The sequence below is a fragment of the Salvelinus alpinus genome, chromosome 6 (genome assembly GCF_045679555.1).
Source record: "Salvelinus alpinus chromosome 6, SLU_Salpinus.1, whole genome shotgun sequence".
Classification (NCBI taxonomy): Eukaryota; Metazoa; Chordata; class Actinopteri; order Salmoniformes; family Salmonidae; genus Salvelinus; species Salvelinus alpinus.
The window spans coordinates 8,263,974-8,281,058 of record NC_092091.1 but is presented as its reverse complement, the minus strand read 5'-3'; the positions used below and the strand labels follow the sequence as shown (position 1 = coordinate 8,281,058).

At 43.2% G+C, this 17,085-nt stretch overlaps 1 protein-coding gene across 1 annotated transcript in view; it reads right to left on the bottom strand.

Annotated features, from left to right (window-relative positions):
* The window catches only part of LOC139578062 (plakophilin-3-like), a 66,085-nt gene that overhangs the window by 4,344 nt on the left and 44,656 nt on the right, over positions 1 to 17,085 (bottom strand). The window contains exon 16 of the mRNA XM_071405242.1: positions 7,714 to 7,801. Within this exon, the coding sequence (XP_071261343.1) occupies positions 7,714 to 7,801 (88 nt within the window). The remainder of the gene's footprint in view (positions 1 to 7,713; positions 7,802 to 17,085) is intronic.

The following is a 17,085-nucleotide window of genomic DNA, read 5'->3' as shown; positions in this document are numbered from 1 at the left end:
ATCTGGGACCAGGCTAATATACTGATCTGAGACCAGGCTAACATACTGATCTGGGACCAGGCTAACATACTAACATACTGATCTGGGACCAGGCTAACATACTGATCTAGGACCAGGCTGATATACTGATCTGGGACCAGGCTAACATACTGATCTGGGACCAGGCTAACATACTGATCTGGGACCAGGCTAACATACTGATCTGGGACCAGGCTAACATACTGATCTGGGACCAGGCTAACATACTAATCTGGGACCAGGCTAACATACTAATCTGGGACCAGGCTAACATACTGATCTGGGCCCAGGCTAACATACTAATCTGGGACCAGGCTAACATACTAATCTGGGACCAGGCTAACATACTAATCTGGGACCAGGCTAACATACTAATCTGGGACCAGGCTAACATACTAATCTGGGACCAGGCTAACATACTGTGTGTGTGTGAACATTGAACCTCAGAAAAGGAGAGTAACTGTGTCAAGTAAAAAATGCAGTGCGTGTGACCTTTGAGCTTGACACACACTGCCTGTACAGTAATTCATGTTGCTGTCTAATGTCCAGAAGGTGTAACAACCTACCAGAGACGTTCTAACAGAACTCAGTCCCAAGGAGTTTATAACACGTGGAAATGTGGAACATGTTTGGAATTGTTTCTTTTGTGACAAACTGTTCAAATAGTTCTACTGAAAAAACATTCCGTGGAGAAGAAGCACGCAGGTACTGTAGAGGGAGGCAGATATTTTGGGTGTGTTGGGACTTGTTCACCAGGAAATCACGATAGATAGAGAGCTGCACCCTTTAGGTAGGGCTAACCACAATCTAAAACAGCAATCATTCTAGCAAGCCTCTCCCTAAGTGTGTGTGTGTGTGTGTGTGTGTGTGTGTGTGTGTGTGTGTGTGTGTGTGTGTGTGTGTGTGTGTGTGTGTGTGTGTGTGTATCAATCGGTAGTGCGTGGCGCTTACAAAAGCATATATCGTGGGTTTGATTCCCGCTGGGGCCACCCATACGTAAAATCTAAGCATGTATGTCGCTTTTGGATAAAAGAGTCTGCTAAATGGCAGATATTTCTATATTACTGTGTGTGAGCATACGGATTATATTAAGTAGGAACAAAAACAACTAGGTTCAGTGAAATGTGTTTGTTTTACAGGGTCAGTCATAGTAGTACAGCGCCCCTGGAGAAAATTAGGGTGAAGTGCCTTGCTCAAGGGCACAAGGACACATGTTCACCTGGTGGGGCTCAGGTATTCGGACCTCTCGGTGACTGTCCCAATGCTCTAACCACTAGGTTAGCTGCTGCCTAACCGTTAGGGGTCTATCTTTTCTTGTTTCAACCCTCCCTATCCTCAAGGCTGGTTAACGGAATGCAAAACAACGTCACACGCACACACACAAACATGTGCTCCTATGCACACGCACACACACACACACACACACACACACACACACACACACACACACACACACACACACACACACACACACACACACACACACACACAGGAATGAGGGTTGGGTTCTACAGTCATCCACTCACTTCGAGGTGAACGACTAGGTGAGAGTTCCCCAGCTGTATATCTAAGCACTGATCATTTACTTTACAACATGTGTGTGTGTGTGTTTGTGTGTGTGTGTGTGTGTGTGTGTGTGTGTGTGTGTGTGTGTGTGTGTGTGTGTGTGTGTGTGTGTGTGTATGTGTGTGTGTGTGTGTGTGTGTGTGTGTGTGTGTGTGTGTGTGTGTGTGTGTGTGTGTGTGTTTGGGTACATGCATGCATGTGAATGACAGATAAAAAGCTCTGATTCTCCACCAGACAAGAGGAGACAGCAGACAGCTCTACTGTAGTTGAAAGCTCTGATTCTCCACCAGACAAGAGGAAACAGCAGACAGCTCTTCTGTAGTTGAACGTAGAGCAACAGGAAACGGAGATGCATTTTCAGGGCATCCCCTCCCTACTCATTATTAACCAAAATGTCCACAGGAATCTGGGTTCCTCATATTGTATTCAGACAGTTGTTTTATAAAGTCTATGATACACACCATCTAGACTTTGAGAGATGTTACATGTAGTTGCTTACTGAAAAATAAGCTCCTCTGAAAGTGTCCGAACATTATACCATGTGATGTATCAGTACTTCCTATAGAAAGCTCCTCTCTACCATTCTCCAGGAGTCTATGATACTCCTCTCTACCATTCTCCAGTAGTCTATGATCCTCCTCTCTACCATTCTCCAGTAGTCTATTTTTTATTTTTTTATTTCACCTTTATTTAACCAGGTAGGCTTGTTGAGAACAAGTTCTCATTTGCAACTGCGACCTGGCCAAGATAAAGCATAGCAGTGTGAACAGACAACAACACAGAGTTACACATGGAGTAAACAATAAACAAGTCAATAACATGGTAGAAAAAAAGAGAATCTATATACAATGTGTGCAAAATGCATGAGGAGGTAGGCAATAAATAGGCCATAGGAGCGAATAATTACAATTTAGCAGATTAACACTGGAGTGATAAATCATCAGATGATCATGTGCAAGTAGAGATACTGGTGTGCAAAAGAGCAGAAAAGTAAATAAATAAAAACAGTAAGGGGATGAGGTAGGTAAATTGGGTGGGTAGTTTACAGATGGACTATGTACAGCTGCAGCGATCGGTTAGCTGCTCAGATAGCAGATGTTTAAAGTTGTTGAGGGAGATAAAAGTCTCCAACTTCAGAGATTTTTGCAATTCGTTCCAGTCGCAGGCAGCAGAGAACTGGAAGGAAAGGCGGCCAAATGATGTTTTGGCTTTAGGGATGATCAGTGAGATACACCTGCTGGAGCGCGTGCTACGGGTGGGTGTAGCCATCGTGACCAGTGAACTGAGATAAGGCGGCGCTTTACCTAGCATAGCCTTGTAGATGACCTGGAGCCAGTGGGTCTGACGACGAACATGTAGCGAGGGCCAGCCGACTAGAGCATACAGGTCGCAGTGGTGGGTGGTATAAGGTGCTTTAGTAACAAAACGGATGGCACTGTGATAAACTGCATCCAGTTTGCTGAGTAGAGTATTGGAAGCTATTTTGTAGATGACATCGCCAAAGTCGAGGATCGGTAGGATAGTCAGTTTTACTAGGGTAAGTTTGGCGGCGTGAGTGAAGGAGGCTTTGTTGCGAAATAGAAAGCCGACTCTAGATTTGATTTTGGATTGGAGATGTTTGATATGAGTCTGGAAGGAGAGTTTGCAGTCTAGCCAGACACCTAGGTACTTATAGATGTCCACATATTCTAGGTCGGAACCATCCAGGGTGGTGATGCTAGTCGGGCGTGCGGGTGCAGGCAGCGACCGGTTGAAAAGCATGCATTTGGTTTTACTAGCGTTTAAGAGCAGTTGGAGGCCACGGAAGGAGTGTTGTATGGCATTGAAGCTCGTTTGGAGGTTAGATAGCACAGTGTCCAAGGAAGGGCCAGAAGTATACAGAATGGTGTCGTCTGCGTAGAGGTGGATCAGGGAATCGCCCGCAGCAAGAGCAACATCATTGATATATACAGAGAAAAGAGTCGGCCCGAGAATTGAACCCTGTGGTACCCCCATAGAGACTGCCAGAGGACCGGACAACATGCCCTCCGATTTGACACACTGAACTCTGTCTGCGAAGTAGTTGGTGAACCAGGCAAGGCAGTCATTAGGAAAACCGAGGCTACTGAGTCTGCCGATAAGAATATGGTGATTGACAGAGTCGAAAGCCTTGGCCAGGTCGATGAAGACGGCTGCACAGTACTGTCTTTTATCGATGGCGGTTATGATATCGTTTAGTACCTTGAGCGTGGCTGAGGTGCACCCGTGACCGGCTCGGAAACCGGATTGCACAGCGGAGAAGGTACGGTGGGATTCGAGATGGTCAGTGATCTGTTTGTTGACTTGGCTTTCGAAGACCTTAGATAGGCAGGGCAGGATGGATATAGGTCTGTAACAGTTTGGGTCCAGGGTGTCTCCCCCTTTGAAGAGGGGGATGACCGCGGCAGCTTTCCAATCCTTGGGGATCTCAGATGATACGAAGGAGAGGTTGAACAGTCTGGTAATAGGGGGTGCGACAATGGCGGCAGACAGTTTCAGAAATAGAGGGTCCAGATTGTCAAGCCCAGCTGATTTGTATGGGTCCAGGTTTTGCAGCTCTTTCAGAACATCTGCTATCTGGATTTGGGTAAAGGAGAAGCTGGGGGGGCTTGGGCGAGTAGCAGCGGGGGGGTGCGGAGCTGTTGGCCAAGGTTGGAGTAGCCAGGAGGAAGGCATGGCCAGCCGTTGAGAAATGCTTGTTGAAGTCTTCGATTATCACAGATTTATCGGTGGTGACCGTGTTACCTAGCCTCAGTGCAGTGGGCAGCTGGGAGGAGGTGCTCTTGTTCTCCATGGACTTTACAGTGTCCCAGAACTTTTTGGAGTTAGAGCTACAGGATGCAAATTTCTGCTTGAAAAAGCTAGCCTTTGCTTTCCTGACTGACTGCGTGTATTGGTTCCTGACTTCCCTGAACAGTTGCATATCGCTTTTCGATGCTATTGCAGTTCGCCACAGGATGTTTTTGTGCTGGTCGAGGGCAGTCAGGTCTGGAGTGAACCAAGGGCTATATCTGTTCTTAGTTCTGCATTTTTTGAACGGAGCATGCTTGTCTAAGATGGTGAGGAAGTTACTTTTAAAGAATGACCAGGCATCCTCAACTGACGGGATGAGGTCAATATCCTTCCAGGATACCCGGGCCAGGTCGATTAGAAAGGCCTGCTCGCAGAAGTGTTTTAGGGAGCGTTTGACAGTGATGAGGGATGGTCGTTTGACCGCGGACCCGTAGCGGATACAGGCAATGAGGCAGTGATCGCTGAGATCCTGATTGAAGACAGCAGAGGTGTATTTGGAGGGCAAGTTGGTCAGGATAATGTCTATTAGGGTGCCCATGTTTACGGATTTAGGGTTGTACCTGGTGGGTTCCTTGATGATTTGTGTGAGATTGAGGGCATCTAGCTTAGATTGTAGGACTGCCGGGGTGTTAAGCATATCCCAGTTTAGGTCACCTAACAGAACAAACTCTGAAGCTAGGTGGGGGGCGATCAATTCACAGATGGTGTCCAGGGCACAGCTGGGAGCTGAGGGGGGTCGGTAGCAGGCGGCAACAGTGAGATACTTATTTCTGGAGAGATTCATTTTTTAAATTAGAAGTTTGAACTGTTTGGGCATAGACCTGGAAAGTATGACAGAACTTTGCAGGCTATCTCTGCAGTAGATTGCAACTCCTCCCCCTTTGGCAGTTCTATCTTGACGGAAAGTGTTATAGTTGGGTATGGAAATCTCAGAATTTTTGGTGGCCTTCCAAAGCCAGGATTCAGACACGGCAAGGACATCAGGGTTGGCAGAGTGTGCTAAAGCAGTGAGTAAAACAAACTTAGGGAGGAGGCTTCTGATGTTGACATGCATGAAACCAAGGCTTTTTTGATCACAGAAGTCAACAAATGAGGGTGCCTGGGGACATGCAGGGCCTGGGTTTACCTCCACATCACCCGAGGAACAGAGGAGTAGTAGGATGAGGGTGCGGCTAAAGGCTATCAAAACTGGTCGCCTAGAGCGTTGGGGACAAGGAATAAAAGGAGCAGATTTATGGGCGTGGTAGAATATATTCAGGGCATAATGTGCTGACAGGGGTATGGTGGGGTGCGGGTACAGCGGAGGTAAGCCCAGGCACTGGGTGATGATAAGAGAGGTAGTATCTCTGGACATGCTGGTCTCAATGGGTGAGGTCACCGCATGTGTGGGAGGTGGGACAAAGGAGGTATCAGAGGTATTAGGAGTGGAACTACGGGCTCCATTGTAAACTGAAACAATGATGACTAACCCGAACAACAGTATACAAGGCATATTGATATTTGAGAGAGACATATAGTAGGGCATAAAGTAATCGCAGGTCTTGATTGGGAGAGCTAGCTAAAACAACAGGTGAGACAACAGCAGCTAGTCAGCTAACATGATCCTCCTCTCTACCATTCTCCAGTAGTCTATGAACCTCATCTCTACCATTCTCTAGTTGTCTATGAACCTCATCTCTACCATTCTCTAGTTGTCTATGAACCTCCTCTCTACCATTCTCCAGTAGTCTATGATCCTCCTCTCTACCATTCTCCAGTAGTCTATGAACCTCCTCTCTACCATTCTCCAGTAGTCTATGGTCCTCCTCTCTACCATTCTCCAGTAGTCTATGAACCTCCTCTCTACCATTCTCTAGTTGTCTATGAACCTCCTCTCTACCATTCTCCAGTAGTCTATGGTCCTCCTCTCTACCATTCTCCAGTAGTCTATGGTCCTCCTCTCTACCATTCTCCAGTAGTCTATGGTCCTCCTCTCTACCATTCTCCAGTAGTCTATGGTCCTCCTCTCTACCATTCTCCAGTAGTCTATGGTCCTCCTCTCTACCATTCTCCAGTAGTCTATGGTCCTCCTCTCTACCATTCTCCAGTAGTCTATGGTCCTCCTCTCTACCATTCTCTAGTAGTCTATGAACCTCATCTCTACCATTCTCCAGTAGTCTATGGTCCTCCTCTCTACCATTCTCTAGTAGTCTATGAACCTCCTCTCTACCATTCTCTAGTTGTCTATGAACCTCCTCTCTACCATTCTCCAGTAGTCTATGGTCCTCCTCTCTACCATTCTCTAGTAGTCTATGAACCTCATCTCTACCATTCTCCAGTAGTCTATGGTCCTCCTCTCTACCATTCTCTAGTAGTCTATGAACCTCCTCTCTACCATTCTCTAGTTGTCTATGAACCTCCTCTCTACCATTCTCCAGTAGTCTATGGTCCTCCTCTCTACCATTCTCTAGTAGTCTATGAACCTCCTCTCTACCATTCTCTAGTTGTCTATGAACCTCCTCTCTACCATTCTCCAGTAGTCTATGAACCTCCTCTCTACCATTCTACAATAGTCTATGATCCTCCTCTCTACCATTCTCCAGTAGTCTATGAACCTCTCTACCATTCTCCAGTAGTCTATGGTCCTCCTCTCTACCATTCTCTAGTAGTCTATGGTCCTCCTCTCTACCATTCTCTAGTAGTCTATGAACCTCCTCTCTACCATTCTCTAGTTGTCTATGAATCTCCTCTCTACCATTCTCCAGTAGTCTATGAACCTCATCTCTACCATTCTCTAGTTGTCTATGAACCTCCTCTCTACCATTCTCCAGTAGTCTATGAACCTCCTCTCTACCATTCTCCAGTCGTCTATGAACCTCCTCTCTACCATTCTCCAGTCGTCTATGAACCTCCTCTCTACCATTCTCCAGTCGTCTATGAACCTCCTCTCTACCATTCTCTAGTAGTCTATGAACCTCCTCTCTACCATTCTCCAGTAGTCTATGAACCTCCTCTCTACCATTCTCCAGTAGTCTATGAACCTCCTCTCTACCATTCTCCAGTAGTCTATGGTCCTCCTCTCTACCATTCTCTAGTAGTCTATGAACCTCCTCTCTACCATTCTCCAGTAGTCTATGGTCCTCCTCTCTACCATTCTCTAGTAGTCTATGATCCTCCTCTCTACCATTCTCTAGTAGTCTATGAACCTCCTCTCTACCATTCTCCAGTAGTCTATGAACCTCCTCTCTACCATTCTCTAGTAGTCTATGAACCACCTCTCTACCATTCTCCAGTAGTCTATGAACCTCCTCTCTACCATTCTCCAGGGGTGTTTCTTACCTGTTTGTAGTCCTTGTGCAGCTTCTTGTATTGGAACATGTTGCAGAGGACTGTGGCAGCGGCCTTGGCTGCTTTCAGCTTCCCAGGACTACAAGAGAGACAACATAAAGACCAGGTTATGAACTAGCAGGACTACAAGAGAGACAACATACGACCAGGTTAAGAACTAGCAGGACTACAAGAGAGACAACATAAAGACCAGGTTATGAACTAGCAGGGCTACAAGAGAGACAACATAAAGACCAGGTTATGAACTAGCAGGACTACAAGAGAGACAACATAAAGACCAGGTTATGAACTAGCAGGACAGCAAGAGAGACAACATAAAGACCAGGTTATGAACTAGCAGGACTACAAGAGAGACAACATAAAGACCAGGTTAAGAACTAGCAGGACTACAAGAGAGACAACATAAAGACCAGGTTATGAACTAGCAGGACTACAAGAGAGACAACATAAAGACCAGGTTATGAACTAGCAGGACTACAAGAGAGACAACATACGACCAGGTTAAGAACTAGCAGGACTACAAGAGAGACAACATAAAGACCAGGTTATGAACTAGCAGGGCTACAAGAGAGACAACATAAAGACCAGGTTATGAACTAGCAGGACTACAAGAGAGACAACATAAAGACCAGGTTATGAACTAGCAGGACAGCAAGAGAGACAACATAAAGACCAGGTTATGAACTAGCAGGACTACAAGAGAGACAACATAAAGACCAGGTTAAGAACTAGCAGGACTACAAGAGAGACAACATAAAGACCAGGTTATGAACTAGCAGGACTACAAGAGAGACAACATAAAGACCAGGTTATGAACTAGCAGGACTACAAGAGAGACAACATAAAGACCAGGTTACGAACTAGCAGGACTACAAGAGAGACAACATAAAGACCAGGTTAAGAACTAGCAGGACTACAAGAGAGACAACATAAAGACCAGGTTAAGAACTAGCAGGACTACAAGAGAGACAACATAAAGACCAGGTTAAGAACTAGCAGGACTACAAGAGAGACAACATAAAGACCAGGTTATGAACTAGCAGGACTACAAGAGAGACAACATAAAGACCAGGTTAAGAACTAGCAGGACTACAAGAGAGACAACATAAAGACCAGGTTATGAACTAGCAGGACTACAAGAGAGACAACATAAAGACCAGGTTAAGAACTAGCAGGACTACAAGAGAGACAACATAAAGACCAGGTTATGAACTAGCAGGACTACAAGAGAGACAACATAAAGACCAGGTTATGAACTAGCAGGACAGCAAGAGAGACAACATAAAGACCAGGTTATGAACTAGCAGGACTACAAGAGAGACAACATAAAGACCAGGTTAAGAACTAGCAGGACTACAAGAGAGACAACATAAAGACCAGGTTATGAACTAGCAGGACTACAAGAGAGACAACATAAAGACCAGGTTATGAACTAGCAGGACTACAAGAGAGACAACATAAAGACCAGGTTAAGAACTAGCAGGACTACAAGAGAGACAACATAAAGACCAGGTTAAGAACTAGCAGGACTACAAGAGAGACAACATAAAGACCAGGTTATGAACTAACAGGACTACAAGAGAGACAACATAAAGACCAGGTTATGAACTAGCAGGACTACAAGAGAGACAACATAAAGACCAGGTTAAGAACTAGCAGGACAGCAAGAGAGACAACATAAAGACCAGGTTATGAACTAGCAGGACTGCAAGAGAGACAACATAAAGACCAGGTTAAGAACTAGCAGGACTACAAGAGAGACAACATAAATACCAGGTTAAGAACTAGCAGGACTACAAGAGAAACAACATAAAGACCAGGTTATGAACTAGCAGGACTACAAGAGAGACAACATAAAGACCAGGTTAAGAACTAGCAGGACTACAAGAGAGACAACATAAAGACCAGGTTAAGAACTAGCAGGACTACAAGAGAGACAACATAAAGACCAGGTTAAGAACTAGCAGGACTACAAGAGAGACAACATAAAGACCAGGTTAAGAACTAGCAGGACTACAAGAGAGACAACATAAAGACCAGGTTAAGAACTAGCAGGACTACAAGAGAGACAACATAAAGACCAGGTTAAGAACTAGCAGGACTACAAGAGAGACAACATAAAGACCAGGTTATGAACTAACAGGACTACAAGAGAGACAACATAAAGACCAGGTTATGAACTAACAGGACTACAAGAGAGACAACATAAAGACCAGGTTAAGAACTAGCAGGACTACAAGAGAGACAACATAAAGACCAGGTTAAGAACTAGCAGGACTACAAGAGAGACAACATAAAGACCAGGTTATGAACTAGCAGGACTACAAGAGAGACAACATAAAGACCAGGTTAAGAACTAGCAGGACTACAAGAGAGACAACATAAAGACCAGGTTATGAACTAGCAGGACTACAAGAGAGACAACATAAAGACCAGGTTAAGAACTAGCAGGACTACAAGAGAGACAACATAAAGACCAGGTTATGAACTAACAGGACTACAAGAGAGACAACATAAAGACCAGGTTATGAACTAGCAGGACTACAAGAGAGACAACATAAAGACCAGGTTAAGAACTAGCAGGACAGCAAGAGAGACAACATAAAGACCAGGTTATGAACTAGCAGGACTACAAGAGAGACAACATAAAGACCAGGTTAAGAACTAGCAGGACTACAAGAGAGACAACATAAATACCAGGTTAAGAACTAGCAGGACTACAAGAGAAACAACATAAAGACCAGGTTATGAACTAGCAGGACTACAAGAGAGACAACATAAAGACCAGGTTAAGAACTAGCAGGACTACAAGAGAGACAACATAAAGACCAGGTTAAGAACTAGCAGGACTACAAGAGAGACAACATAAAGACCAGGTTAAGAACTAGCAGGACTACAAGAGAGACAACATAAAGACCAGGTTAAGAACTAGCAGGACTACAAGAGAGACAACATAAAGACCAGGTTAAGAACTAGCAGGACTACAAGAGAGACAACATAAAGACCAGGTTAAGAACTAGCAGGACTACAAGAGAGACAACATAAAGACCAGGTTATGAACTAACAGGACTACAAGAGAGACAACATAAAGACCAGGTTATGAACTAACAGGACTACAAGAGAGACAACATAAAGACCAGGTTAAGAACTAGCAGGACTACAAGAGAGACAACATAAAGACCAGGTTAAGAACTAGCAGGACTACAAGAGAGACAACATAAAGACCAGGTTATGAACTAGCAGGACTACAAGAGAGACAACATAAAGACCAGGTTAAGAACTAGCAGGACTACAAGAGAGACAACATAAAGACCAGGTTATGAACTAGCAGGACTACAAGAGAGACAACATAAAGACCAGGTTATGAACTAGCAGGACAGCAAGAGAGACAACATAAAGACCAGGTTATGAACTAGCAGGACTACAAGAGAGACAACATAAAGACCAGGTTAAGAACTAGCAGGACTACAAGAGAGACAACATAAAGACCAGGTTATGAACTAGCAGGACTACAAGAGAGACAACATAAAGACCAGGTTATGAACTAGCAGGACTACAAGAGAGACAACATAAAGACCAGGTTAAGAACTAGCAGGACTACAAGAGAGACAACATAAAGACCAGGTTAAGAACTAGCAGGACTACAAGAGAGACAACATAAAGACCAGGTTAAGAACTAGCAGGACTACAAGAGAGACAACATAAAGACCAGGTTATGAACTAGCAGGACTACAAGAGAGACAACATAAAGACCAGGTTAAGAACTAGCAGGACTACAAGAGAGACAACATAAAGACCAGGTTATGAACTAGCAGGACTACAAGAGAGACAACATAAAGACCAGGTTAAGAACTAGCAGGACTACAAGAGAGACAACATAAAGACCAGGTTATGAACTAACAGGACTACAAGAGAGACAACATAAAGACCAGGTTATGAACTAGCAGGACTACAAGAGAGACAACATAAAGACCAGGTTATGAACTAGCAGGACTACAAGAGAGACAACATAAAGACCAGGTTAAGAACTAGCAGGACAGCAAGAGAGACAACATAAAGACCAGGTTAAGAACTAGCAGGACTACAAGAGAGACAACATAAAGACCAGGTTAAGAACTAGCAGGACTACAAGAGAGACAACATAAATACCAGGTTAAGAACTAGCAGGACTACAAGAGAAACAACATAAAGACCAGGTTATGAACTAGCAGGACTACAAGAGAGACAACATAAAGACCAGGTTAAGAACTAGCAGGACTACAAGAGAGACAACATAAAGACCAGGTTAAGAACTAGCAGGACTACAAGAGAGACAACATAAAGACCAGGTTAAGAACTAGCAGGACTACAAGAGAGACAACATAAAGACCAGGTTAAGAACTAGCAGGACTACAAGAGAGACAACATAAAGACCAGGTTAAGAACTAGCAGGACTACAAGAGAGACAACATAAAGACCAGGTTAAGAACTAGCAGGACTACAAGAGAGACAACATAAAGACCAGGTTATGAACTAACAGGACTACAAGAGAGACAACATAAAGACCAGGTTATGAACTAACAGGACTACAAGAGAGACAACATAAAGACCAGGTTAAGAACTAGCAGGACTACAAGAGAGACAACATAAAGACCAGGTTAAGAACTAGCAGGACTACAAGAGAGACAACATAAAGACCAGGTTAAGAACTAGCAGGACTACAAGAGAGACAACATAAAGACCAGGTTAAGAACTAGCAGGACTACAAGAGAGACAACATAAAGACCAGGTTAAGAACTAGCAGGACTACAAGAGAGACAACATAAAGACCAGGTTAAGAACTAGCAGGACTACAAGAGAGACAACATAAAGACCAGGTTAAGAACTAGCAGGACTACAAGAGAGACAACATAAAGACCAGGTTATGAACTAACAGGACTACAAGAGAGACAACATAAAGACCAGGTTATGAACTAACAGGACTACAAGAGAGACAACATAAAGACCAGGTTAAGAACTAGCAGGACTACAAGAGAGACAACATAAAGACCAGGTTAAGAACTAGCAGGACTACAAGAGAGACAACATAAAGACCAGGTTAAGAACTAGCAGGACTACAAGAGAGACAACATAAAGACCAGGTTAAGAACTAGCAGGACTACAAGAGAGACAACATAAAGACCAGGTTATGAACTAGCAGGACTACAAGAGAGACAACATAAAGACCAGGTTATGAACTAACAGGACTACAAGAGAGACAACATAAAGACCAGGTTATGAACTAGCAGGACTACAAGAGAGACAACATAAAGACCAGGTTATGAACTAGCAGGACTACAAGAGAGACAACATAAAGACCAGGTTAAGAACTAGCAGGACAGCAAGAGAGACAACATAAAGACCAGGTTATGAACTAGCAGGACTACAAGAGAGACAACATAAAGACCAGGTTATGAACTAGCAGGACTACAAGAGAGACAACATAAAGACCAGGTTAAGAACTAGCAGGACAGCAAGAGAGACAACATAAAGACCAGGTTATGAACTAGCAGGACTACAAGAGAGACAACATAAAGACCAGGTTATGAACTAGCAGGACTACAAGAGAGACAACATAAAGACCAGGTTAAGAACTAGCAGGACAGCAAGAGAGACAACATAAAGACCAGGTTATGAACTAGCAGGACTACAAGAGAGACAACATAAAGACCAGGTTATGAACTAGCAGGACTACAAGAGAGACAACATAAAGACCAGGTTAAGAACTAGCAGGACAGCAAGAGAGACAACATAAAGACCAGGTTATGAACTAGCAGGACTACAAGAGAGACAACATAAAGACCAGGTTATGAACTAGCAGGACTACAAGAGAGACAACATAAAGACCAGGTTAAGAACTAGCAGGACTACAAGAGAGACAACATAAAGACCAGGTTAAGAACTAGCAGGACAGCAAGAGAGACAACATAAAGACCAGGTTATGAACTAGCAGGACTACAAGAGAGACAACATGAAGACCAGGTTATGAACTAGCAGGACTACAAGAGAGACAACATAAAGACCAGGTTATGAACTAGCAGGACTACAAGAGAGACAACATAAAGACCAGGTTATGAACTAGCAGGACTACAAGAGAGACAACATAAAGACCAGGTTATGAACTAGCAGGACTACAAGAGAGACAACATAAAGACCAGGTTAAGAACTAGCAGGACTACAAGAGAGACAACATAAAGACCAGGTTAAGAACTAGCAGGACTACAAGAGAGACAACATAAAGACCAGGTTAAGAACTAGCAGGACTACAAGAGAGACAACATAAAGACCAGGTTAAGAACTAGCAGGACTACAAGAGAGACAACATAAAGACCAGGTTAAGAACTAGCAGGACTACAAGAGAGACAACATAAAGACCAGGTTAAGAACTAGCAGTTGGACTGAGATTCGCTCTAATTGCTGGAAAATGTGCAACATAAGACAGAAAAAATGACAAGGTACCGTTGAGGACCTAGAGCACACTTGTCGTTGTTTTGTTCTGTAAAGCAAACCTGCATCCCCGACATCACACAATTATCCCCGACATCACACAGCAACAAACGGTCCGTTATAGATCTCAATCTGGGTCAGGTGAGCATCATTTGAAAGGCTGTTCTATTGCTAAGGTAACTAGCTAAGTTCTACGTTCTAAAGTTCTACATTCTAAAGTTTTACGTTCTAAAATACAATCCTACAGTGTTATGCTTCACAAGGCAATTCAGAGAAACACATAATCATTTTGGTGCACACAGAAAGGACAAGACTTTGGGACAACATGATTCTCCATGACATTTTTGTCAAAAAAAATTGTTTGTCACATATAATTGACCTTTAGATGGTTTTATGTCTGTGGAGTTAGATTTTTTTTTGTAAAGTACATTTTATGTGAAGAAAATTATTAAAAACTACAAAGATCTATCTGCATGAAACCATTTGGAACTTGGGCACTATAAGGTTATATCTGCAATCCAATCACAAGCCTGAACAAATACAGACGGACCAATCAGACCATGTCTTTGCCATCTGCCTCTAAATATGGTCTAGGCTAGTCTAGCCAGCAGTAATGGCACACAAGCCAAAAAACTAAACATCGTCAGAAATCTTAAAGTAAATGATTGTCGTCACATCGTTGTTCAGTGATGACAGTAATTATTCTGATGATCATAATACAATTCTTAAAGTATTTGATGATGTGTTCTGACTCTTTCTTGGTAAAATACTGTTATTCTATCATGTTTTGTATTCAAATAGCTACAGTTTTCTTAAACTAAACATGTCTAATTCAGGATTGTCAGCCTTACAGCTGAACCCAGATGAACATTTCAGAGACATACGGTTTAAGCTGCGACCGCATTCCTCCTTAAAAACCACACATTTACAAATGACTCAGGATTTTAATACTCTGCACTCTTTAGCTACCTTTAAGGTGAAGACTATAATGGGTTATAAAGAAGAATTCACTACAAAGCAGTTGTGAGATGTGAAAACGTTGCTGCTCAATATCTCAGAACTATGCAGAGATAGAACCTTCGAGTCGCATGACTTCCTAGTCCCAAGGTCACGAGGAGTCATGAGTGCACTCAGGCGTGTGTTATGGCGGCAAATTGTCTTCACAATAGACAAACACAGGCTCATTCTGTTCAGAACAACTCAGGGGTTATGACCCCATGTGATCTTGGAGCTGTACATCAGACATGGTGATCATAAACGTTGGCACTGTATATGTATATGACATCAGTTTTATGATTTGGAAATGTGAAGTGCACATTTGGGACTCAGGTGTTTGTATTGCTTGTATGACGTCAAAGCGGCATTTATTATTAATCCTCAACGTCTCATCTTTCAAAATGCATAGAGTCGTCTTAATTTACAGCATTTCCCCCTCACTCAGACGACAACAAACGTGCACAAGTTGCCTAATTAGCAGGAGGGACGGGGGACAACTTGTTGTTGCGAGGTGCTCATGTTCAGAACGGCTGTCAGTCAAAACCCCATACAGCACCGTGAAGCACAGAGCCAGAGCTCTGATGTCAGGAATAGCATCAAATGAAATAAAATGTTATTTGTCAATAAAATGTTATTTGTCAATAAAATGTCATTTGTCAATAAAATGTTATTTGTCAATAAAATGTTATTTGTCACATGTGCCGAATACAACAGGTGTAGGTTTCAACAGTGAAATGCTGACTTAGGAGCCCTTTCCAACGATGTGTTTGTGTGTGTGTGTGTGTGTGTGTGTGGGGGGGGGGGGGTTTGTGTGAGAGTGTCATTGTAGTGTGTGTGTGTGAGTGTCATTGTGGTGTGTGTGTGTGTGTGTGTGTGTGTGTGTGTGTGTGTGTGTGTGTGTGTGTGTGTGCGCGTGTGTGTGTGTGTGTGTGTGTGGGTTTTGTGTGAGAGTGTTGTTGTAGTGTGTGTGTGTGTGTGTGTGTGTGTGTGTGTGTGTGTGTGTGTGTGTGTGTGTGTGTGTGTGTGTGTGTACAGAGCCTTCAGAAAGTATTCACACCTTTGACTTTTTCCAAATGTTGTTGTGTTACAGCCTGAATTTAAAATGGATTAAATTAAGATTTTGTGTCACTGGCCTACACACAATACCCCCAACAGTGGAATTTTTACAGATTAATTAAAAATGAAAAGCTGAAATGTCTTGAGTCAATAAGTATTCAACCCCTTTGTTATGGTAAGCCTGAATAAGTTAATGAGTAAACATTTGCTTAACAAGTCACATAAGTTGAATTGATTCATCTGTGTGCATTAATAGTGCTTAACATGATTTTTTAACGACTACCTCATCTCTGTACCCCACACATACAATTATCTGTATGGCCCCTCAGTCCAGCAGTGAATTTCAAACACAGATTCAATCACAAAGACCAGGGAGGTTTTACAATGCCTCGCAAAGAAGGTCACCAACTCATAGATGGGTGAAAAAAAGTGGAGTTGCTTACCAAGACATTGAACGCTCCTGAGTTGCCTAGTTACAGTTTTGGACTTAAATTGGCTTGAAAATCTATGGCAACACTTGAAGAATTTAATAAAGAATAATGTGCAAATATTGCACAATCCAGGTGTGCAAAGCTCTTAGAGACTTACCCAGAAAGACTCACAGCTGTAACCGATGTCAAAGGTGATTCTAACATGTATTGTCTCAGGGGTGTGAATACTACTCATTATGGGGTATTGTGTGTAGATGGGTGAGATAAAAAATGTGTTCAATCCATTTTGAATTCAGGCTGTAACACAACACAACGTGGAATAAGTCAAGGGGGTATGAATACTTTCTGAAGGCTACAGTATATATAGTCTTGTGAGTGTGCATAGAGACAGTGCAGAAGTCTGGGTAACCATTAA